The sequence below is a fragment of the Leishmania major genome, chromosome 9 (genome assembly GCF_000002725.2).
Source record: "Leishmania major strain Friedlin complete genome, chromosome 9".
Classification (NCBI taxonomy): Eukaryota; Euglenozoa; class Kinetoplastea; order Trypanosomatida; family Trypanosomatidae; genus Leishmania; species Leishmania major.
The window spans coordinates 475,403-498,861 of record NC_007250.2 but is presented as its reverse complement, the minus strand read 5'-3'; the positions used below and the strand labels follow the sequence as shown (position 1 = coordinate 498,861).

Here is a 23,459-nt window from a genome sequence, read left to right as displayed (position 1 = left end):
AGTGAACACGTGTGTGCCATCCATACGATGGGCAGCACGCGTCAGGGCGACTCGAGCGTATGCCTCACCCGGCCCTCGCACGGCCCACTGATGTGTGGGGAGGAGCCTGCGTGTGCTGCCCCGAGGGAGAGGGAGAGGGGGGATGCACCAGGGGTGGCGACCGGCATGGTGTGGGGAGCGGCTGTGTGGGGTGGGGTGGGGGAGGAGAGCTTGAGGCAGGGTCGGTGACGGGGCGTGGTGTGGCACTCAGCGCGTGCTGCACGGCAGAGAAATAAACGCACATACACACATATTGAAGAGCAAACAACGAAAGACTTTATCACCGTCTTCACTTGCCGTGCCGCCTCCTCTCATCCGGCGGTGGCGCGCGCGCCTCTCTCTCAAGTAGCGCGTGTATGCAGACATACAGTCGACGGCGCCATGCATCACTTCCTCCGCTCACTGCTTCCTTCTCTCGCTCATATATCCCTGTGCGCCGCGCTGTGTGTGGCGCGTGGGCACCTACCATTGTTCTGGAAACTCGCCAATGCGCCACTGCCGCCCGGTGGCTACACAGTCCCTTCCCTTCGACTCAACTGTCATTGACTTGGTCTTTCCGTACAGCGCTACCCCTCTCTCGCTGAAAGAGGCGCCGGCAAGTCGAAGATGGTCGTGGCCGACCCCTCTTGGCCCACACCCATCGTGCCACAGGTGGACGAGGGAAAGTGGGCACTCCTGCACCCCATGAAGCCGTCTCTCGTAGCTCTCGTCCCCGGTGCGGCGCAGGGCGCCACCACCGTGGTGCTCGGTCATCCGCTGGACACCGCGAAGGTCCGCATGCAGTCCGGCGGGCCGCACACGTGCCGATCTACTATTGGCACGATGTGGTCAATGGCCAGGACAGAGGGCCCAAGCAGCCTTTACCGCGGGGTAGCTCCTCCACTGCTGATGGAAGGAGCCAAGCGCAGCTTGCAGTTCGCCTTGTGGGACTGGATGCGTGCCTTCGCCAGGGATGCGTCGGCAAGCGGCAACGGCGCAGATGGAGCGGCTAGAGGTGGTGCGGGTGGCGCTTGGGAGGCTGCGCGCGACTGCGCGCATTGTGGCTTGGTGGGGATCGGCAGCAACAGTTTTGTATGCGGTGCCGTGGCGGGTGGCGTGGGGACGCTGATTGGGTGCCCCATGCACGTTATCAAGATACAGACACAGTTCCAGACCGCCATGGACACGCGGAACGCCTGGACGTGCACGCGCAGCATCTACGACCGGGAGGGCATCTTCGGATTTTACCGTGGCTTTCGGTACAACGTGGCAAAGGACGTGTGCTTCGCCAGCATGTACCTCGGCCTCTACGCGGTCCTGCGCGAGCATGCTTTCTTTGAGCCGCCTTCCGCAAGCACCGCTGCGGAGACGACGACGACGACGACGACGACGACCCGCCCTTCGCGAAAGACAAGCATGTGCGCCTTCCTCTCCGGTGCAGTCGCCTCCATGGCTACCTGGGGGCTTCTCTTCCCGCTGGACACCATCAAGACATTGGTGCAGGCACAACAGGCACACGCTATCCTTCCGGTGCTGCGCCAGCCCGCTCTCCTCTACAGGGGTTTGGCCGCCTCGCTCATCAAGGCGGGCCCTGTTTCGGGGGTGGCAATGGCCGTGTACGAGCAGACTCGGGCCTTCATGAACAAGCGACCGACGTTGCGCTAGTCGGTGTGTGTGTGGGGGGGGGGGCACCGAGCAAGAACAAAGTCAAGCGCCGCACACGTCTCTCCTTTCTTCGTCATGCGTTCATTGAGCAGCGACACGAAGGCGCATGTTGCCCTCCGCCTTCGCCGCCATTATGATGAAGACTGCTCACAATGGCGGCGTGATAAGTGTTGGCGTGCGTCGATGCTTTCTGGGGACGAGGGCGGGCGGTTGTGCCCTGGGGTCGTCCTTATTCCTCCTTGCGTTGTGCATGTGTCTGTAATCGTGACGGACTTGTGGAAGTCCACCTTCGCCTGTTTGTCGCTTCGCTGATTTTGATGTGTATGCACTCATGATGGATGTGGGTATGTCTTCCTCTGTTTTCTGTCCTCCTGCTCAGACCCCTTGCCCGCGCACCGCATCCTTCGCTCACTCTCGACGCTCGCCCGCCCACCCCACTCCCTCCCCAAAGGAACGCGCAAGTGCACATGCGCGCCTGCGCCCACGATGCGGACTGTCACTGAAAATGTGGCATCACCTTCCTTCTCTTCCTTCGCAGCTCTCCCGCAACCGTCAACAGCAGACGCGCCACCGCCATCACGACCGCCATCACCGTCACCACCATCACCACCACCGCCACCACCACACGCGCACGTCTACGCCGTTGTTGCTCTGCGGTTCGTAGGATGGCGCTGGACGACGCGTGCAGAAGTGTGATGTATGCACAACCTTATTCCATCCGAGGGAAGGGGGCAACGGAAGGACGGGGCGGCGCAAGGAGGTGCGGAGATGAGACACACGGCGCACATATATACAAGCCAGAGGGGGTGGGTGGGTGGGTGTACGAACACGGAAACGCTGGGTCGGGCCAACCTTTCTCGACGCACGCACAGGCAGACAAGCACAAGTATGCATCTCTATTCCACAGCAGGGGGGAAGGTATTACATCTGTCTGCATGTGTGTACGTGTGTGTCTAGCGCGGCTCCTTGTCCAACGCGGCGAAGGCAGCTCGGCTCTCGGTGGACTGCTTCCTCCTTCCTTTTCCTCTGAAAGGGACTCCTTCTTTTGCGCCCTCCGCCTCTCACGCTCTGCGCTCACGACGACCCTTACGTCTGTTGTGACGGATGCCACGGTCAGCTGCGTCTCTCTCTTCCTTGCCTCCCTCCTTTTCCGCCAATCCACTAACGCGCACCTTAACACATATGCACACGCGCATCCCCACGCCCTCCCGAAGAGTAGCCGTGAACGTGCTTGAGTGTGATTGGCCCGGCGGCGCCCCCCCCACGCCCTCCCGCAGCCCATCCACGCACACGCCAACGCCCTCCGTCCTTTCCGAAGCCTCTACGCCTGCAAGCGCACACATTTTGCGGACGACTTGCCCCTCTTCGTCCTCCTCTTCCTCCGAACAGCAGAGGTGAGCCGCCTCGTGTCTGTCTGTGTGGTCGTCGCGACCTGCATGCGTGTGACGGTGCGCCGCCACCTCGTTGCCGTGGCAAGCGTTTCCGTTGGAGTACCGCGTCCTCCCGTCCCCAGTGCTCGTGGTGGTCTGTGCCACTTTCCTGGTGTTCTACCGCTGCACGCATCATGTCGGCGACGCCGAAGCTGTACAACGAGGCGGACGTCGCCGCCCTCGTTCGCTCGCTCGACCGGGCCGAGGACCACCACATCTTCGCCGTAGATGTCCTGGAGACGTACCCGTACTTGGCGGAGTCGTACACGAAGGTCTGCCCGCGACGCTGCGATCTCGCGACCGCCGCGCAGAAGGCGCTGGAGGGAGCCTACAGCTACGATTTGCGTCTGGAAGGGCTCAAGGCCGACATTGCCCTGATGGCGTCGAACTGCGTCGCGTATAACGGCCCCACGAGCGCGTACGCGGAGACAGCGGCGAAGTTTGAGCGCTACGCGCTCGAGCAGATCGATGCCTTTGTCTTGCAGCACAACGGCGGGTGCCGCGTGTCGCGTCTGCGCTTGCCGAGGGCGAGCGCGTCGCAAGAGCACGCGTCGGCGGATGGTACCGCGCCAAAGAAGGGAAGCACTGGCACGTCGGCGGCGTACAAGACCGCAGCGGCGGCGCTCCCGAGTACGCGGGAGATGGTGCAGCTGGTGGATTCGCTGAATAGACGCGAAGACGGCGGTGCCTTCTCCGTAGACGTGGCGGAGGCGTACCCGGACCTGCGCGACAGCTATCGAAAGATTTGCCCGCGCCCCATGAACCTCATCCTCATGCACCAACGCGCGAAGGAGGGGTACTACACAAGTGGCTCCGCCACCGTCTACGGCGACACCGTTGCCGCGTCCTTAACGAGGCTCCGTGAGGACATCGAGCTGCTCGTGCGCAACTGCATCACCTTCAATGTGAAGGTGCAGTCGTGGGTGACGCTCGCGCGCTCCTTTCAGGCCTTTGCGCACCGCCGCGTGGACGACTTTGTCCTCCGTCGCGCCACATTTCTGCGCGGCACGGCGATGGGTGCGGATGTGTACGAGAGCAAAGGCAACGCATCGGCCTCCGCTCCCTCAGCGACGGCAAGCGGTACTGCGGGCGGTGATGACGCCGACCGCTCCGGGCAGGCGAGCCCGACAGCCGCGGCTGACACGGTCACGGCGACCAGTGGGGGCATCGGCGGCAGCGCGGTGGCAGCTGGTTCGCGCAAACGCGAGCGCGCGGATGAGCGTGTCACCGCCTCCGGTGGCCGTCTTCGCGCCCCTGTCCCAGTGTCTCGGGTGCAGGTTGTCGCAGAAGCAACGCCGCAGGTCTGCCCTACCCCTCTCCAGCCAAGCTTGACGATCCCGCCGCTGCTGCGGCGTAGGCTGACCCTGGACCACGTGCGCCACACGCGGCTGCCTCTGCGACGAGTCGGAGTGTCCGTGTCGCGCGACGAGCTGTACCCGCCTGCGGTCTCCCCCGCTGACGTCAAAGCCTCCTCCGATTCTTCAGCTGCGGCTGGTGGCGCAGAGGCGGCGACAGCATCGACGGCGATGGTGAACATCGACGCCTCCTGTAGCGCGAGTCACGTGCTTAAGCTTCTGCGCGAGTCCGTGGTCAAATTCTTCGCAGCGCAGCGCAGTGGCACGGACTTTGTCGACACGTTTGCCTACTCTGCGCGAGAGGAACAGTTATATCTCTCCGTGCTCGCGGTGGTGGCGGAGAAGTACCAGTGCACCGCAGCGCACCTTCTACTGTACGAAACCGAGTCTGCTGAGCTCCAGGAGTGGGCCGCACTGCGTGCCTTGGACAGCTGCCGCGATGCAGGCCGGATGGCGCCGGCGTCGGCCGACGCCGGCGACACCATTGCGGGCGACCTTCATTATTTGTACTTTGTGCGTTTTCTCGTGCAGTGGCCGCAGCTCGCCTCGCTGTGCTGCACCACGGCCACCCCCTCGTCAGTCCCGGCCAGCGCGGCAGCTGCGCGAGGGGCGGCGCAGGGCTCGCTGCGCATCTCACGCGAGCAGCTCAAAGTTGTGGCGCAAGTGACGCACATCACGCAGGAATTTCTTCAGTTCGTCGAGGCCATCGAGGAGCGGCAGCGCCAGTAACGCGGCGGGACAGGACGGCAGGGGCGAGGCAATGAAAGGCCGACGCGAGGCAAGAGCAGCGTAGGAGACAGCAGGGAACGCCGGCAGCACACACGAAGAGAGGCGTCTGATTGAAGGCACACGAGTGTACCCAAGCACCCACGGACTGCCCCCTCCCCGCGCCCACCCCTTTACGCAGTGCCTGTCCTTGTGCGCGCCTAGAGGTTGTCCTGTGCGGTTTGATGGCTGCCGATGCTGTCGTGCGCGTGCGGCAGGGCCGCCCTTCACAGACACACGCAGACGCCGATCTCCCCCCCCCTCCCCCTCCTTCTCCTCCTCCCTCCCTCGCGCAGGCAGAAGTGACGCGTGCCCTTTCTTTCATCTCTGTTCACGGCGGTGGCGGGCCATCTCGCCGCGCCGCACGCAGCCCTAATACATGTACCTTCATAGGCGCACCAACATTTACACATCGCTCACTCCCTCCCTCCCTCGACTGGATGGCGGCATCGGTGTGCGTGCGCGTGTGCGTGTGTGCACCCGCCTCACGGCTTCCCATCTCTTCTACTCGTCCTGACACCTTCCCCTGTCTCGCCTCTCTCGCCTTTGCGCACGCATGGATGGCAGGCACGTGTGTTGTGCGTTCCTGTGCACTTCACGGCGGACACGCGCGCACGTCTTTGCAGGAAGCGAGCAGCTCCAGCATCGCCTTATAGGCGGGGCACCACTTCAGCTCAACAGAAGGTGCAGCACGACCGCCGAGAGTGTCCGGCACATCACCACCGTTCCTCCCGCTGTACCTTCCCCCCCCCTCCTCCACTACCCACACACCCCACCCCGTAGTTCCTTGCCTCGCCCACCCAACCGCCTCGCGTAGCCGGATCGGCGACACAGGAACACGATGGAGCCGGAGAGTGGTGCGCGCGCAGTCGAGTCGGCGGCCGCCGGCAACGTAGACGACGTTCCCATGCTGCCAGACGCGAGCAAGACAGGTCCCGACGTACGTGCGCACTACTACGCGTGCCGGCACTGTCGCGCGCGCCTCTTCGACGCCGTGGAGGTGCTCCCGCACGACCCGCAGGAGGGGGCGAATAAGACCTTCAAGTTCCGACGTGGTGGCCCGCTGCAGAGCGACGGCGCACTCGGCAATGTGTCATCAGGACCGTTATCTGCCGCGGAAGTCTGCACCAGCCTCTTCCTGGACCCTGACCAGACGCCGTGGGTGGCAGAAGACATGCGCGAGGCGAACTCGAGCGGAGCCGTGGTGCAGCCGGACACAATCTACTGCCGCAACCCCCGCTGCCGTGCGAAGCTCGGGATGCAGTCGTGGACGGGGTCGCAGTGCTCCTGCGGCGCATGGATCACCCCGGCCTTCCGCATCCACGCTCGCGCTGTAGACAAGATGCTGGACACCACACCGACTTCAGCGACACATGCCGCCTCCTCACTGCATTGAAGCGTCGGCCAAGGGCCAGCTTTCATGGCGGCGCAGTTGTGGCGTCTCCTATGCGTGTGCGCGTGCGCGTGCCGAGTCGGGCTTAACACAATAACTGCGTTTCTCTCGAGTACAAGAGGCTACAAACGTATTCAACCGGCCCTCGCCTCCGTTGCCGCCGACGCTGCACAGCGCAGAGCGCCCTCCCTCCATCCACCACATTGAACCGCCCCACCTCTGCTCGTGTGGAAGACCGGCAACACAGCAGGAGGAGGAAGGGGGAGCGGACGTTCCCCTTCGCTCATGCTGTGCTGCCTTTGGTGTACGTGCTTGCCCTATCCTACGCCGGTTGTGGTTGTTCCTGAACCACTCTTCGCTCGCCCCTCCCCCCCCCCTGACCAGCGTCCGTCCTGGCCCCCTTCGCCGTCGCCTTCCTGCCCGAGCCCTCAACACCCCCTCCCCCTTCCGCCTATCGCAACCCTCACTGACAGCTGCTGTTTGTTCGTCGTCCACGTTTGCGTGTGTGTGTGTGTGTGTGTGTGTGTGTGTGTGTGCTCTCCTGCCATCAGCGGGAGAGGTGCGATGAAGTGTACAACGGAACATACCGTCACGCACTCACCCAAAGACGTGCGCACCGTCGAACTGTGGGGTGGACGAGGCGCTGCTGCGTGTGGTGCGGCTGCGCGAGCAGCTGCGGGGAGCTGCGCCCGGTGGTGCGCTACCGCCTGCGCATGCGGTGCTCGCCGGCGGACTGCTGCGCATCGGTGTGCGAGATAGGGTGGACAGGGAAGTGCTGCGGCTGCAGGAGCCCGTCTTCTTCGACGACGTTGTCGAGCGGCACCTGAGCGGCACCCCGGCTACTGGAGAGAGTCTCAGGCGTGGGGAGCGTGCCGGTGACTCGCGGGACTACTGCGATCCCCAGAGGCCGCAACGCAGGCGGCCGTACGCAGCGCAGTTCGAGAAGGAGAGCAACAGCGATGACAGCGACGGTGTTGCCAGGGAGGAGCGCTGCGCGAATCGACGCCTCGGTCGCTACGGGCTCGGATTTCTGGCAGACTGGCATCGCCTGAACGTCGCGCTGACGCGTGCGCAGGACCTGTGCGTGTGTTTTGCGAGCCGCGACACCGTGCGTGCCGTGGGCATGGCAGCCATGGCGTCTGCAGCACCGACAAATGCATTGACCACGGTGGATAGCTCGGCGGGGGAAGTGGTGCACCAGCTGGATGCGGACGATGAGGACCCCCTGGCGCTGTATCGCATGCTGCCGCCGCATCACCGTCAACGGTTTACTTTGTTTTGAGTGAGGAGATGCAGCGGGTGAAGAAGTGAGCGTTGCGCGCGAGGTCCGCCGCCCACGCCTTGGATGGATGCGTCCGACTCATGCTGCGCGTGTGCGAGTACGTGTCTCTCTGTGTAATCCCGTCCCCTCTCTCTAATGGTGGATGTGTGTTGATGCGTGTGCGAGGCCCTCTCTTCAACGGCATCCGTCAGCAGATATAGTGGGGGAAGCCCCCCCCCGTTGGTCTCGCCCACTGCCACCGCTACAGAAGCGAAGAACCATACAGCATACAAGCATGCACATGTGTGTATATGTGTGCTCCTCACCGCACCGCACCCGCTCTCTTGCTCTTACATGGGTCTGCCCTCCGGTAGCCACGCACGTGCGCGCGTAGTTGTCAGGCTTCGCCGCGCTCGTCCGGGAGACTGTCGAAGCGGATGCAGTAGAGCCTTGTCGAAGCGCGTATGGGGGCGCCGTCTCTCCATCGCTGCGTCTCCTCCCCGCCACGCCCCTCGCCATTCCTCTCCTCTCACCCGTCTTCTTCGCCGCCCCCGCAAAGTTCTTTGTTCTTATTGCGGCTGGGTGGTGGTGGGGGATGGCTGTCGCAGGCGTACGCACGCCCTTTCCCCCCCCCCCTCCACGTCCCTGACTTCTGCCCGCTTACTGGCGCACGCTCACAGACGGACCTTCTTCGCCGCGACACCAACGTAACGGAACGCAGCAGCGGCGACAATCATGAATGCGTATAGCTTGCACGGAAAGAGGTGCGGCGACCCCAGCCACTGGCCGCAGTGGATTCCTCTCACTGGGGAGTCGAACGCCTCCCTGCCCGTCCCACCCCAGCCTCCCTCCTCCACACTGTCGACCAACGCGACTTCGTCTCCCGGCATCGACGAGCACTCGCGGGAGGCTTGGATAAACGCACTGCTGCAGTACGTAACACAGTGGATGGCCATCTTACCAGGCGGTGTCAGCAGCGGGACAGAAGCGGCGCTGCATGGCGCAGGAATCGCTACAGGGACAATCTCCATGAACGCAACAGACAGCGCACGCGCGTCGCCGTCGGTGCAGCCAGTAGCCATGCTGAACGCGATGCTGGTGAGTCTGCCCACCGCCGTAGCGACCCCGCCCGTACAAGGACGGCCGCAGGGGGCCGCATCGCCTCCGCGTCCCGAAGAAGCCGCTGAACCTGGCTCGTCGCTGACTTCCATCAAGGTGCCAGAGCTCACTCCTATAGTTGAGGATACCCCTGCACGTCCTCCGCAGCTACTGGACGTGGCTGCGCAACTGCTGCGCCACAGCAAGTGGCTCGCCTCGGGACTATCGCACGCCGCGGGCCCGGCACTGCGGTTGCCATCTGCAGCTCTCGTCTCTCACGCCTACCAACACTCGTTGCTTGCTGCGTGCAGTTCTGACTGGGTAATGCAGTTCCGCCGCGCATACAAGGTGGGGACAGCGACCGATAGCACCACCACAGCGAAGGCAGACGCGGTCGACCTGACAGCGCCGCTTCCATGGACGCTGCCGCCTGCAGTCCTCGCGGAGTCGTCTACGAGCGGACACGTGATGCAGCCGATTGAGGGCTACCGCGGTACGCTCGTCTTGCTTCTGTTCCATCCACTGCGCGTCGTGCGCATTTGGGCGCGAGATGTGCTGCTTCGCGTAATGACGTGCACCGCGCCGCAGCACGAGGCGCCAGTGCCGAGCAAGTCGAGCAGCGACGGCGGCGAGCGTGCACTCGCAACTCTTCTCTCCTTTTCGCTGCGGCTGCTGTGCACGCTGAAGCACGTGTCGGTGCTGCCTGCTCAGGTCTCCTTTATCAGCCTCCACGCACATCCGTCGTGGGCCGTAAGCGCGGCCCCGGAGCGGCACGTGGACGCGGTCAAGTACGTGATGCAGGACCGCGTCCACACGGTCGTCGACGGCATCTTCCACCTACTCACGGTGCTCACCGCCTGGGACACGCACTTCGGGAAGGCGGTGGAAGCCCTGGCGATGACATCGACCGCAACTGCCGACCGCGCATCTGCCACATCGATGCCTATCCTACTGGGCAAGTGCCGTGCAACAGTCCTGCTGCTCGGAGGCAGCCTCGTGCTCTACGGACTGCAGGGGCTCCATCAAGGCATCCATCGCGCGCTGCTCGAGGCGTGGCACGATCAACAGCATCGACACCCGCGGAGCTCCTCCGCACGCGTGGATCTGTCCCGCGCGTCGCAGGCGGCCATGACGCAGCTGCTGGGCCCTCTAAACACTCTTCTTTCCAGTAATCCGCGCATGCCACGGGCAAATGCGGTGGCAGCGACCGCCATACGCAAGGCGCTCGCTAAGGTCCTCGTGCACTGTCTCCTGGACAACGCCAGCGGTCTTGCGAGCAGCAAGGAAGAAGAGGCGTGGCGCAGAGCGCGGCTGGAGTGGCTCTGGATGTTCGCGGCAGCGCTTGAGCCGCCGACGCCGCGGACGGCGGCACCCCTGCCGGCCGATGGCCCCAACGCGTCTGCGCCATCCCCTGCGGACCATACCGGCCCGGCTGCGCCTGAGCACCAGGGCAGCGGCACAACGAAGGCGACTGGGCAAGACAACGTCGGCACAGGAGCGCTGGTGTGGGTGCCGGGGAGATGCGCTGGTTGGTTGCTGCAGCCGCTGTTCAAGAACGCGGCGCAACAGTTCCAGTGGGCGAAGGCGATGGAGGCTGCGAAGGCAAAGCCGAGTGCCGGGGGCGCGGCGACTGCGTCGGACGGCACGGATAGCGCCATCGCAGTGCTCGACAAGGCCGTGTACGGTGTCTCTATGCTGCTCGACAGCCTCGCCACAGCGCTGCCACGCCTCCTGCGCAGCACTTACCTGCACGACACACTGGTGGCGCACGAGTCGCAACTCCTCACGCTAGCCATTGGCGGCATCGTGCACACCCGCAGCGCATACGCGTTGCGCCTGCATCGTCTTCTCTTTCACGCGGATGTGCACGCGTTCGCGGCGGGTGCCGCAGCCCAGGAGAGGGGTGACACCGCGCCAGCCGGCACGTTCGGGACACCGAGCGTGTGCCTTCAACGTTTGTGGCTCACGCTGCCGGCGCTCATTGTGCAGGTGTGCAAGAGCGGCACCGTCTCTCCGGCAGACTGCGGCGGTCACGCAGGCAACGCCATCCGCGGCAGCCCTCTTCCCCTCTCGGACGTTGTGGCGAGTCTCTGCGGGGCGCTGACGGTTCTGGCGGGGGAGGACGCGATGCCGTGCCCACAGTGGCTCTTCATGTCCCCAGCAAAAGTCCTGTCGCGCGCGCCACCGCCCTTTCAGTGGGTTGTGCAGCGCTGCGTGCGCACCTTGGCCGACACGCTTCAAGAGCAGCAGGAACTGCTGAAGCGAGTGTGGCTGAGGCTACCCTCGGCGCCGACGGAGGCAGCCTACGCCTCGGCAGCCGCAGCCGCAGCGTCTCGGGCGTTGACGCGGGAGAGGCCGCTGCTGCGCCTTCTCTTCGCCCTGCGTGTTGCCGCTACCGAAGACGCGGAGGCTGGCAAGCTCGCTGAGCGGCTCACCGCCGTGTTCTGCGTCGGCGTCACGAGCTCCGTCTCCCGCACGCTGTCGGCCGAGGCAGCCATGTGGGTGTGGCGACGCGTCGTGGTTACGCAGCCGGAGCTACGCCTCCATCCACCGCCTCCCTCTACGGCCTCCATCGCCGCGGCGGCGGCTGCTGCTGGTGATGGTGCCTGTGCGACGTGGGACATGAACGACGCTGTCGTCACGAACACGGCGCGCGCACAGGGGCCCCGGTGGCTGGTGCTCCTGTGTGCGTGCTGCTTTGACCAGATGAGCGAGTGGGAAGTGCAGTGCGGGTGGTGGATGGCGGCTCTGCTGGCGGACGTGGTGACGCTGGACGTGGAGCAGCGCCGCGCGCTTGCTGAGGAGGTTATTCTCGCTCTTCCCACGGCCCCCATGCTGGCCCTCAGCGAAGCAGCCACGCACGCGGTGGGCAGCACCCATCCGCCAGTCGAGGAGGCAGTGGAGGGCCAATGCGGCGCTATAGAGACGAAGGGCGAGCATCAACTGCGAGACAAGGGGGCAGAGTCGGCGCAGCACCGCCACAGTGTTGTTCAACGGCTCTTGATCCACGTGCTTCGCAAGGCGGAGCAGTACCCGCAGGCAAGCCTTGCCAGCATGTTGCTGCGTATCAGCGAAGCTCTACCGCCGGCCGTGGCTGCGCGCGATGTGCGGTTTCAGCAGCAGGTCCAGCCGCTGCTGGTGCAGCTGTGCGCACGCAGCCCTGACGTGCAGAAGTGCCTTACTCGGAATGGCGCCATGTGGCTGCGTCGCTGCACCGAGCAGGCGACGCAGACGATGAACGAGTGTCTGGCAGAGCAGGAGCGCCGCTTCCGTCAATTCGAGCTGGAGGAGGCCACGCTACGGCGAGAGGAGGTGGAGGCGGCGCAGGCGGCCGTCGCGGCGGGGCGCTTGCGGCACGCGAACGAGGCGAAGCGGGCGGCGGAGTTGGGCCAGCAGCGGGCCGTCAAGCGGTCCACCGCGGCGTCGGAGGTGTCGCAGAGCGGCAGTGACGGCGGTGTAGTCAGTGTCCCCATGCACAAACTGACCACCACGGTATCTCATCACAGCGACCACGGCAGCTCTGCCGTTGCAGCGACACGCCGTAATCTGCGGCAGCAGCAACTCTTCCCGGACCGACCCCTCGCTCACTTAGCGGTGAAGCGGGAGCGCACGCCGCCCGTCGATGGCGCAGACATGCGCAGTCCCAAGAACGCACCACCGCAGCCGGCTGACAACGGCTCATCTGCGATTATTGTGCTGGACGTGGACAGCGACGAGGAAGACGTGATGGTCGCCGCATCGATAGTGCCGTTGCACCACCGCTCTGCACGTCCTGCTTCGCCATGCGCGGTCACCCCACCATCACCCGCATCCGCGCCGGCGCCGCTTGCCAAGGTGCCGAAGACGTCCCCGTCGACGACAGCGTCCACCACGGCGCGGGCAGCTCCGACGCGGCTGCAGCACAAGCTGCAGGAAATCAATGCTCGCAACACGCACCGGGTCCATCACGCCGAACAGCTGCGCCAGCTGCAAGAGCGCCTGCGCCGAGTGGCCATCAGCACGAATCTCCTTCACCTGCAGCCGCCACTCATCCACGACATCGTTGGCCCTGCGTCGCAGTGCATGGCTCCTGAAGTCCCTGTGCTGCCAGAGGTGTTCGTGTCTGAGTCCGATGGGTTTCGGCGGGTCTCCCCTGACGGGTCCGCCGCCTCCACTGGTGGTGCATCGCTCAACACATCTGCCACGATGCCCTTCGGCGACGCAGCGAGCGAGTACGCGGTGCGCTTCGCACCACACATTGCGTTGGAGCTGCGCTACGACATCATTCGCAACTATGAAGACTTCCTGGACGGTGTGTGTAAGGGACACAGCGGACGCGACACGAACTCGTCGCATCACTGCCGCCACTCAGCCGCGACGGCACCAGTGACAGCGGGCGAGGGGGCATCGCCGTCTCCCGTGAATTGCCAGCTGAACAGTCTGCTGCCGCTGCATCCGGGCATCCCGTCGGCGTGTGTGGCGGTGCAGAGCAGCTGCGCGGCGTCACACGGGCACAACGGCGAGGCCATGCCGGGTCCGCAAAATCTGCACTTTGATGTGCGAGCGTGCGCCAACCCTGCTGTTGACATGTATCTGCAGCGGCAGCAGCAACAGGCGCAAGGCACCCATTTGAGTGCGCAGCGAAGCTCGACAACGCCGACGATCATGCACCCCAAGTCTGTTCATGTGGTGGTGGTGGCGGCTGCGCAGCAGGGGCTCTCTGCCGCACTCTCAGAAGGCGACGTCGTAGCGGTACTGCTGCCTCTGCAAACAATTTTGGCCAAGTGGGCGGAGCGCGAGCTGCGACGCCCTCTCTCCGACTGCCCCGTTGCCGAGCTTGAGCATCGCGTGCTCGCGATGCTCGACACTCTGCCGCGTAGTTGGCGCACCCTCGGCTGCGCTGTGCAGGTGTGCGAAGTGCAGTCGCTGTCGCCAGGGGGGCGTACGGCACACCTCTGCGCAACTCCATCGGTGGTGGAGCAATCGTCAGGCGGACATGGGCCTCCCTCGCTGCGCTTCTCTCACGTATTTCGCATGGCGTACGACACGACATCGTCGCCGACCTTCTACGTCACGAAGCTCACCTCTGTCAACGCCTCGCTGATGGAGCTGGAGGCACTGCACAAGATCGACCGCACCCGCTTCGCCGCCACTCTCTACGACCCGCGCAGCACGGCACCTGTCGGTGTGGCCTTCTGCGGCTGGGCCAACTCGCTCCTCTCCACCGCAGGCCCGTCTCGCGCCGTGCCGCTGCTCGACCACCTGCGCGCGCGCCTGCTCCTGCAACAGCAGCTCAACGACTGGCAGGCTCGCGCCATTGTGGCCGTGCTGTACGCCGCGTGCCCCGGCTGGGACGACGGGGTTGCGGAGCAGAGCACACGGGCGCCTGTGCCGCGCGCACCGGAGATGCTCGTGATCGAGGGTCCGCCGGGCACCGGCAAGACGCAGACCATCGGTTCGCTGACGCTAAACCTGCTGCACCACCTCAGCCGTACGTGGGGCACGGCGCAGCGCATCTTGGTGTGCGCACCGTCGAACTGTGGGGTGGACGAGGCGCTGCTGCGTGTGGTGCGGCTGCGCGAGCAGCTGCGGGGAGCTGCGCCCGGTGGTGCGCTACCGCCTGCGCATGCGGTGCTCGCCGGCGGACTGCTGCGCATCGGTGTGCGAGATAGGGTGGACAGGGAAGTGCTGCGGCTGCAGGAGCCCGTCTTCTTCGACGACGTTGTCGAGCGGCACCTGAGCGGCACCCCGGCTACTGGAGAGAGTCTCAGGCGTGGGGAGCGTGCCGGCGACTCGCGGGACTCTGCGATCCCCAGAGGCCGCAATGCAAGCGGCAACGGCGCAGCTAGTGGGAGGGCGGCCTTGCGCAGCGCGGTTCGCACGCACACGCTGGAGTCCGCCGCCATTGTCTTCTCCACCCTTGGCTCGCTTCACCACATTGGCCGCCAGGTGCAAGGGCTCGCCTTCGACGTGGTCATCGTGGACGAGGCGTCTCAGGGAACAGAGCCGGCCGTGCTGCAGGCAGTTGCTCTTGCCAAGAGCAAGAGCGTGCTCGTCGGCGACTCCCGCCAGCTGCAGCCTACCGTGCTCTCTCGGGAGGCGAGCCGCTGCGGGCTGCGGCGCAGTCTGCTGGTGCGCTTGCTCGCCTGCGGACACCCCTCCTTTCTGCTGCGCACGCAGTACCGCATGCACCCCGACATTGCCGCCTTCCCCAACGAGTACTTCTACGGCTCGAAGCTGCTCACCGATCGAAGTGTACTTGCGCGGTCGCGTGCACCGGACAACCCAACCGCCGCGCCGGCGACCATCGCGCAGACGCTCGGTCGATGCCCACGCTTTGTGTTTGTGGACGTGCGCAACTCGCCGATGGAGCGGCGGCGCGGCCGGTCGCTGCTCAACCGCCGCGAGGCCACCGCTGTGGTAGACTGCATGCGGCAGCTGCGCGCGTTCTTCAAGATGACAGTGCGGGAGATGGCTGCACACGTCGGCATCCTCACCTTCTACACTGCGCAGAGGGAGACGATCCTGTCGATCCTCACGCAGGAGGAGCGCCACAATGGTGTGCAGGTGGCGACAGTGGACAGCTTCCAGGGAAAGGAGAAGCAGATCATCCTGCTGAGCTGTGTGCGGACGCTGAGCGCGGCGCAGCTGCAGCAGCTGCAGGGGCGCGCGGCGCAAGGGGAGAAGGAGAGCAACAGCGATGACAGCGATAGTGTTGCCAGGGAGGAGCGCTGCGCGAATCGACGCCTCGGTCGCTACGGGCTCGGATTTCTGGCAGACTGGCATCGCCTGAACGTCGCGCTGACGCGTGCGCAGGACCTGTGCGTGTGTTTTGCGAGCCGCGACACCGTGCGTGCCGTGGGCATGGCAGCCATGGCGTCTGCAGCGCCGGCAAATGCAGTGACCACGGTGGATAGCTCGGCGGGGGAAGTGGTGCACCAGCTGGATGCGGACGATGAGGACCCCCTGGCGCTGTATCGCATGCTGGTGCACGCTGAAACTCGCGATCCTACACTACAGCCACCGGCGAGTGAGCCGGTGCTGCTCGACGCGTCGACAGACTCCGTCGAGATCGTGGACGCGCCAGGCGCGAGCCGCTCGCGAGCGGCGTGTTTGACATACCACTGCAAGGCTCACTTCGTGAGGGAGCTCACGGCGCGGGTGCGGGCCGCGCAGGCGCGGGATGACCTCCGCAACGCGCCGTGAGAGCACCCCGCACGCAAAGATCGTGCTGTGGCCTCACCTGTGCGTCGCTCACACCCTGGGCGATGGCGGAAAGCACGGCGGAAGAAGGAGGCGGAGCGGGTGGCGCAGCCGGTGCGCGCATGTGGAGCGTTGGGGCGTTGTATTACAGACGACCGATGATGCAAGAGGACGCGGGCAGGAATGCATTGTGTGATCACACAGCGAGCGCACACACGCGAATGTTGGGTGCGCGCGCTTCGTGCTCATCTGGAAGTGACGTGTCCAAGAGCGTTGGCCCACACGTGGGCATGCGTCCTGACTCCTTTGAAACAGAAGGCAAGATGCACAGAGGCTGTGCACGTGGTAGTGTCGTGGTGGAGAGGGGCGGCGGCGGCGGCGGAAGACATAGGATCTGGCAGATTGATCGGTCTTCGGAGGCGGGCTTGACCTGCATGTTCGTTTCGGGGCTCTGTGTGGCTATGCGTGTTTGGAGTCCAGCATCGCACGCATGACCGCGCGTCTCCGTCCCTCGCCTGTCGCCTCCCCTGCCTCCGCGATGCATGCGTGAAGGTGTGAGCGTCCTCCGTCATGTTTCTCATATCGCGCAACATCAGTCGTATGTTTGCATCCTCTCCCCTCCTCCTTCCTCCTCTCCCCGTGTGTCGGGCGGGTACCTGCGAACGGCAACGGTTGAACCCTCCCCCCCCCTCCCCCCCACACACACGCACGCACACGCGCGTTCAACTGCGTGGGCTTTCTCTTCCTCCTCACGTTTCCTTCGAGGCCTATCGAGTCGCACATCCACATGTCCGATGCGCCGCATCGCCAGAGCAGCACTCCTGCATCTTCATTTCTGCCACCCGAGCCGCTGTGTGTGGCGGACATTCTGTCGGAGCTGCTTCCTTTCCTCCTCGCGGCGCCGCAGCCACGTGACGGATGCCCACCAAGCAGCTCTGCTCAGGAACCTGCTGAGAGTCCGGTCCTCCTCATCCCACCAACCGTTGCCAGCGAGCATCGTGTGCAGGTTTCGATTCGTGGTCGGCGATACGAGACGGCGCTGGAGGTGGCCCTCACGTACTCCCTCTTCTTCTTCGTGTTCTTTCACTGGCCCTTCAGTGAGGAGGACGAAAGCAGTGATGCAGCAGGGTGCGCGAGTGACGTCGCCCACGTGAAGCGGGCGCCGCGAAGTGTCGGTGATGCCGTTATGGCGGCCGCCTCTGCGCGAGACTTGCCGAAGGAGGCCCACCTGCTGCGCCACTACACCCGCGTTGTGGAACCCGTGCTTCGCGTCTTCCTTGACCACTGGGCCGCACCGCTGGACGCCGCTGCAGCGGCACAAGGCGAGGGCGAAAGTGCTGCACGTGCAGAGACGGCGGAGGCGGGTGATGCGGCACGGCTGCCGCTTCTTCCGCCGCTGCCGCATCCCGTCCGCATCGCCTACGACGCCTCCACGCGTGTGTGGAAGTTTGAGTTTGCCGCGCGGCTCACGGCGGGGGCAGCGGCGGAGGCGCGCTCTGGACGCCAGTGTGATGATAGCAGCGCAGCTGTGTCATTGGCCGCCGCCGATGGGTGCGCCGCCGTAGCGACCGACAAGCTCAACAACAGTCCCTTTCTCCTGCTCCAGAGTGAGTACATGGGACTGCTGCTGGTGTTCCTGCGCCGGTGTGCCAAGGTACGCGCGGAGAGGCGGGCTGCAGGTGAAGGTGCTGCGGCCTGCGCCCTGGCACCGTACCCCTCCCTGCCCATCCGCTGGGAGGAAATGAACTACGACGAGCAGCTATCTGTTGTCCAGCTTATTCGGCGCTTCGGCGTGGTATCGCTGGCGCGCACGTACACGCGTCCGACGGCACCCGAGACCACGTCGCTGTACATTGGTGAGGAAGCGGCGGCGGCGACGGCCCGGGTAAAGGTGGAGGGGGACGCCTGCTCGCTGCGCGCGCGCGCCTCAGAGTCCATGGGCAAGCAGCAACAGAAAATACAGCAGGCGGCGAGTGTCGCTGTCGACACCGCCGAAGTGGTCAAGAAGGAGCGGTGCATCAACGAGGATGACTTTGATGGACTCGTGCTATCCGCGAAGGGATGCGCGCGATGTGGCATGGCTGAGCACTCCACGGAGGAGTGCCACTTCTAAGCGAAAAGCAGAACACACACACACACACACACACGTGAGGAGGAGAGGTGAATATACGGAAAGGGACGCAGGAGCTGGTGGTGGTGATGGCAGTCGCATGTCAGCCACATCCGTCGTTCTCTCTGTGCTTTTTATCTCGTTGTCCTGCTGAGCGTGGGGAACTGCTGAGGCGCACACACAGAGGGAGATGGTGACACTGGTGAAGTGGACCTCTCCTTCGCGATGGCGCTCGCGCGGCAAGCGACCACGGCGCCATGAATTGACTCCCAAAGACCCCCCTTTACCGAGGCGATGGTGCTTGGCGGTGTGCTTTCTCTTGCCTCATCGGCGGTACGCTCTCCCTCCCTCAATTCACCTCTTCTCTCCCTCTCCTCTCTGTGTTTTCTCCGTCACTGACCGCTGCGGGTGCCATCACACACACGCACGATTGGGGCAAGAAACACCGGCTGCCTGTATCTGTCTCGTATTCTCGGTGCCTCGGTTGCACTCGTTGCTCGTCTGCCTTCCGGAAGAGCGCCCGGACAGCCCTCGCCCTTTCCCTCTCTTTGGGACAGCAGGGGGCACCACCACGCGCCCCACCCCTCCCATACACGCACGACCCGCTCAGAACGCGTCGCTACATAGAGGAGAGCCGCCCCGCCCCGCCCCCCTCCTCCTCGTCCTCTCCCTTAGGCAAGAGCATCGCTGAAGAGGTTGCAGCGGAGGCAAGGGGTGTGAAGAGGAGAAGGACGAGACATCTTGGTGGCGCCATCTCTCCCGCCTGCCATCCGCCTCTCTTCCACGCAGCGTTGCGTCCCCGCTCACCGATCACGATTTCACGGTCTCGTATTCCTTCGCCGCCGCCGCCGCCTCCGTTTGGACGGCGCACACGGCGTTGTTGTTTCATTGTTCTCTGGCGTGTCGACGGCCCTCTGCGTTGATGCCCCCCAGAACGAAGCGCAGTGCTGCAGCGACAAGGTCAAGTGTCGGTGCACCGGCTGAACCTCTTCCGGAAGCGCCCACGCATGCGGCTGCCGCTGCGGCCGCTGCCGCATACCCGCGTCTGCCCCCAAAGCCTCCTATTCCTGTGTGTGAGGTAGCACCGGCAAGCACGGCATCGGCAGCAGCGCACAATGTGCGTGTCTTCTACCGCACCGGACGCTTTACGTCCACGCCGCCGCGCACCCTCATGGATCTTCTGCGCCTCTACGTTGAGTTCTTCCTGCTCTGTGTCCAGCCAACGGTGCCGTGCCGCACCCGCGCGGCAGCAGCAGTGGCGGACGTGGGCTGCAACGGCAGCTACCCGGCAGCTGCGGCCGCGAAACCGGCGGCGGTTGATGTGGCAACGCAACTGACGACGCTGTCCTTCATCAGCGTTCCCCACTGCGTGCGCTCCTTCTTGGAGGGCGTGGCCTTGCTACGCAAGGACGGCGAGGCGGCGCCTGCGGCAGCTGGCAAGGCGGGGGGGCGCAAGCGGCATCGTGACAGTATCGAGCGCAACGGGACAAAGTCGGTGGCTGCCGACGACCTCGTCGTCGAGGGTGGCGAGGACAGTGACTTGCCCTACCAGCCGAGCGTCATGCTTCAGCGGCTGCGTGCGTACGGCGAGGTGCAGGTGCCTGGCTTTGAGTCCGACTCCGCTTACCTTGCCGCAAAGGACGTGCTAGTGTACCTCAAACACTACGCCTACCTCGTCTCTGGCATGGCCCTGAGCGCTGCAGTCCTCCGCAACATCGAACTTGTAGGCCTCGACTTCCGCCAACAGTGCGTGCCGTGCATGGCCGCCGTCACCGAGCTCGTCGGCCACCTCATCGATGCGCAGCTTCACAAGATGCAGCGGCTACCACGCGTGGTGCGGCTCAGCGAGCGATTGCGTCTATCCGCGAAGGCTGCCCACACGCTCGAATACCTGCTGGTGTGCCACTGCGGCCGCTATGCGGCTGGCAACATCGCCGAGCCGCTGCGGCCGGCGAACATTGCCTACCACAACGACCTCACCCCACAGGAGCTGTTGTCCATTCTCTCCGAGAGCGGTGTGCTGTGGAAGCAAGGGCTCATCTTTTCCGACATCAAGCTGCGCACCACCTTCATGGAGTGCAAGTACGCTCTGCCCATAGAGGCGATCGCGGCCCTGAGTGGTGATCAGCTGTCGGAGGAGCAGCTCATTAAGCTGGAGCGCACCGCGCTGCTGGAGGTGCTCAACGAAGAACGGAACGCCAAAACGACGAGCACGGCGGCTGCCACGCCGGCTCTGCGAGCAGAGGAGCACGTCGGTGGCAGTCGCTCTGTATCACCATCACCAAAGCGTGGCGACGAGGAGGGCGATTTGGAGGATGAGGAGGACGATGACGCCACCGCCGACAGCGCCATCGCGCTGACCGAGGAGGCGCTCGACAGTGTGCTGGAGGACGTCGACCCGGCTGTGCTAGCTTCGAAAGACCAGGACGCGATTTACGAAGCTGTCTCGCACCGTCTCCGCAATGCCCTCGCCGGCAGAACTGCCACGCAATTCGGCGGTCGTGCCGTGGCAGCAGCACCAGTCGCAAAGAACTCCGCCGCGACAGAAACAGAGGAGGCGGTAAAGGGCGGCAAAAGCAGTAGAGAAGAGTCGGCGATGGTAGCACCGTCTACAGCTCCGTCGACGGCACCGCCATCGCGCACGACGGATACCGCACCACGGCCGGAGGACGGCAGGGAGGCGACGACAGCGACGTCTGCACCGCTTAAGGCACGACTGGTTCTTGCTGACATCAACCCGCTCGCCCAGCGATATCGCTGCACCGGCGCCAGCGCCGGTGCAGCGGCGGCGGTGTCCTCGCCATCTGCCACGCCGCACACGGACTCGTCTATGCGGGGGGTGCCCTACGAGTCCGACATCGAGTACATGGACGCGGCCTTTCGCATCCTCGCGAACATGATTCGCATCCGCTACGCGGAGGGCGACATGAAGGACGAGGAGGACTCCTACACCCCCAAGTCCAAGGTGGAGGCGTCGATACGGGAGTTGAAGGGCAAAGTGCGCGTCGCGGCGGCGGTGCACGAGTCACGGCTGCAAGCCACTCTCGCTACCCGCGCCTTCACCCCGCGCATCGAGCAGCTCGCGCAGCGGCTGCAGCTGACGGAGATGGAGAAGCAGATTATGTTGTTCATGGTTGGCAACGTCATTTCGCATGACATGCTGGTGGCGGTGAACGGCCGCTACGTTATGCGGGACGGGCAGCGACTCATCACGGTGGGGTACATGCTCTTCGTTCTGTGCGAGTCGCTGGAGGAACGCGTGGTGGCGCGTCGCGCCTTCTACCAGTCCTCTCCGCTCGTGTCCAACGGCGTCCTGTCCCTCACACTCGACGCCGTCGGCCGCTCCTGCTTCAACACGGACCTCATGGACTATCTCGTCGACATTGATCGGAAGATTGTTGACGATGTCATGGGCATCCCAGCCGAAACGGCGGAGATGGTGCCCGGGTCGCAGCTGTACTTCCCCGAGGTGGAGCTGGCTAACGTGGTACTGCCCACCTCCACGATGGACCGCGTCCTGTCCACCATTGAGCACTACAGCCTCTTCGAGCAGTGCAAGAAGAGCAGCGGCTTCGGCGACGGCCTCGGCACTAGCAAAGGAGGCCTCGTCATGCTCTTCCACGGCCCCAGTGGCACCGGCAAGACGATGCTCGCCAACGCCGTCGCGCACCACCTCAAGAAGAAGATACTCCTCGTCAGCGTGTCGCAGTTTCGCACCTCGACGAAGGCCGAGGCCGACGCGCTCCGCTTTCTCTTCCGCGAGGCGAAGCTGAGCGACGCCATCGTGTTCTTCGACGAGTGCGAGGCGCTCTTTGAGGACCGGACGAGCAACGGCACCGTGACGGCGCTCCTGTCCGAGTTTGAGCGGTACGACGGCCTCGTCATCCTCGCCACCAACCGCGCGCAGAACTTCGACGAGGCCATGAACCGGCGCATCTCGCTCATGATGGAGTTCCGTCCGCCGGACCATCAGCTGCGGCTGCGCATTTGGAGGTCACACATCCCAAAGCAGCTGCCCGTGAACGAGGACGTGTGCCTGGAGAAGCTAGCGCTGAACTACGAGCTCTCCGGCGGCCTAATCCGCAACGCCGTCCTCGCCGCCTTGAGCAGGGCGGTGGCCCGCGAGAAGTCCTCTACACCGAAGCTGACAATGAGCGACCTCGACGAAGGAGCTCGGCTGCAGCTGCGCGGCTTCTTTCTCGCCGCGGAGCTGCCGGAGGGGATGAGCGAGTTCTACCTGACCCCAAAGCGCACGCTTGCCGAGCTGGTGGTGGAGCCGGATCTCGCCGAGAAGCTGGAGGGGATCGCCAGCAGTGCCAAGAGCCGCAGCACCTTGTATACCGAGTGGGGCTTCAGCGAGGACGCCAACGACAACTGCGGGGCGCTTTACCTATTCCAGGGCGTGAGCGGCACAGGTAAGTCGCTGGCCGCGGAGGCCATCGCCTACGAGTGCGGCGCCACCATCCGCCTCTGCAACGTCGCGGAGCTCCTGCTCCGGGAGGAGATGCGGGTGCACGTCGTGTTTGAGGAAGGACGCCGCCTTGGCGCCATCATCGTCTTTGACGAGGCGCAGGTCCTCTTCAACGAATCCCCGAAGAGCTTACAGCTCTCACAGCTCATCCAGTACCACGCACGTCGCTATCCGAGGCCCGTCATCGTCATCGCAACAACGGTGAACCGCGACGGCGGCGGTGGACGCCACCTGTTCTCCACCGCGAACATCAACTCACGCTCATCGTGCATGCTGTTCCAGGCGGAGCTGACCTTCGCGCTGCCTCGTCGGCCCTTGCGCGAGCAGCTGTGGCGGAAGGCGTTCCCAGAGCGCGTCCCGACGTCCAGCGACGTCAACTACGGTCGCCTCAGTGCCACGAGCATCTCACCCAAGCTGATCCGCATGATAGCCTTCAATGTCTGCTGCACCGCGGCACTGTTGCCAGTGTCAGATCGGGTCGTGACGATGGCCATGATCGAGGCAGAGATGGAGAGGACGGTGACGCGGGAGCGCACCGCCGTCTCGGCGAGCGCAATGTTTGCGTAGCTGGGGTGGGGCGAAGCAAGGAGGGGCGACAAACTCTTGAATACAGCGTCTGAGACCCTCCGGTAACGGGTGACGGGTGGTTGCTGTGTGGATGTAGGCCTTGCCCGCTGACTCGTTCCTCCCGGACCGCGGATAATAACGACA

At 64.6% G+C, this 23,459-nt stretch overlaps 6 protein-coding genes across 6 annotated transcripts; all 6 read left to right on the top strand.

Annotated features, from left to right (window-relative positions):
- Positions 1-645: 645 nt before the first annotated feature.
- LMJF_09_1270 (putative mitochondrial carrier protein) lies at positions 646-1,683 on the top strand (the record flags this gene model as incomplete). The annotated part of the gene is made up of 1 exon (XM_001681248.1): positions 646-1,683. The coding sequence occupies one exon, from the start codon at positions 646-648 to the stop codon at positions 1,681-1,683; it is 1,038 nt and encodes a 345-aa protein (XP_001681300.1).
- A 1,564-nt stretch (positions 1,684-3,247) lies between these two features.
- On the top strand, positions 3,248-5,197 carry LMJF_09_1260 (conserved hypothetical protein; the record flags this gene model as incomplete). Its single annotated transcript, XM_001681247.1, has 1 exon — positions 3,248-5,197. One exon carries the CDS (start codon positions 3,248-3,250, stop codon positions 5,195-5,197), a length of 1,950 nt encoding a protein of 649 aa, XP_001681299.1.
- An 877-nt stretch (positions 5,198-6,074) lies between these two features.
- Positions 6,075-6,629, top strand: LMJF_09_1250 (conserved hypothetical protein; the record flags this gene model as incomplete). The annotated part of the gene is made up of 1 exon (XM_001681246.1): positions 6,075-6,629. The coding sequence occupies one exon, from the start codon at positions 6,075-6,077 to the stop codon at positions 6,627-6,629; it is 555 nt and encodes a 184-aa protein (XP_001681298.1).
- Positions 6,630-9,309: 2,680 nt separating this feature from the next.
- On the top strand, positions 9,310-16,170 carry LMJF_09_1240 (conserved hypothetical protein; the record flags this gene model as incomplete). Its single annotated transcript, XM_001681245.1, has 1 exon — positions 9,310-16,170. One exon carries the CDS (start codon positions 9,310-9,312, stop codon positions 16,168-16,170), a length of 6,861 nt encoding a protein of 2,286 aa, XP_001681297.1.
- A 784-nt stretch (positions 16,171-16,954) lies between these two features.
- On the top strand, positions 16,955-18,280 carry LMJF_09_1230 (conserved hypothetical protein; the record flags this gene model as incomplete). The annotated part of the gene is made up of 1 exon (XM_001681244.1): positions 16,955-18,280. One exon carries the CDS (start codon positions 16,955-16,957, stop codon positions 18,278-18,280), a length of 1,326 nt encoding a protein of 441 aa, XP_001681296.1.
- A 1,168-nt stretch (positions 18,281-19,448) lies between these two features.
- LMJF_09_1220 (putative AAA family ATPase) lies at positions 19,449-23,315 on the top strand (the record flags this gene model as incomplete). Its single annotated transcript, XM_001681243.1, has 1 exon — positions 19,449-23,315. One exon carries the CDS (start codon positions 19,449-19,451, stop codon positions 23,313-23,315), a length of 3,867 nt encoding a protein of 1,288 aa, XP_001681295.1.
- Positions 23,316-23,459: the final 144 nt, after the last annotated feature.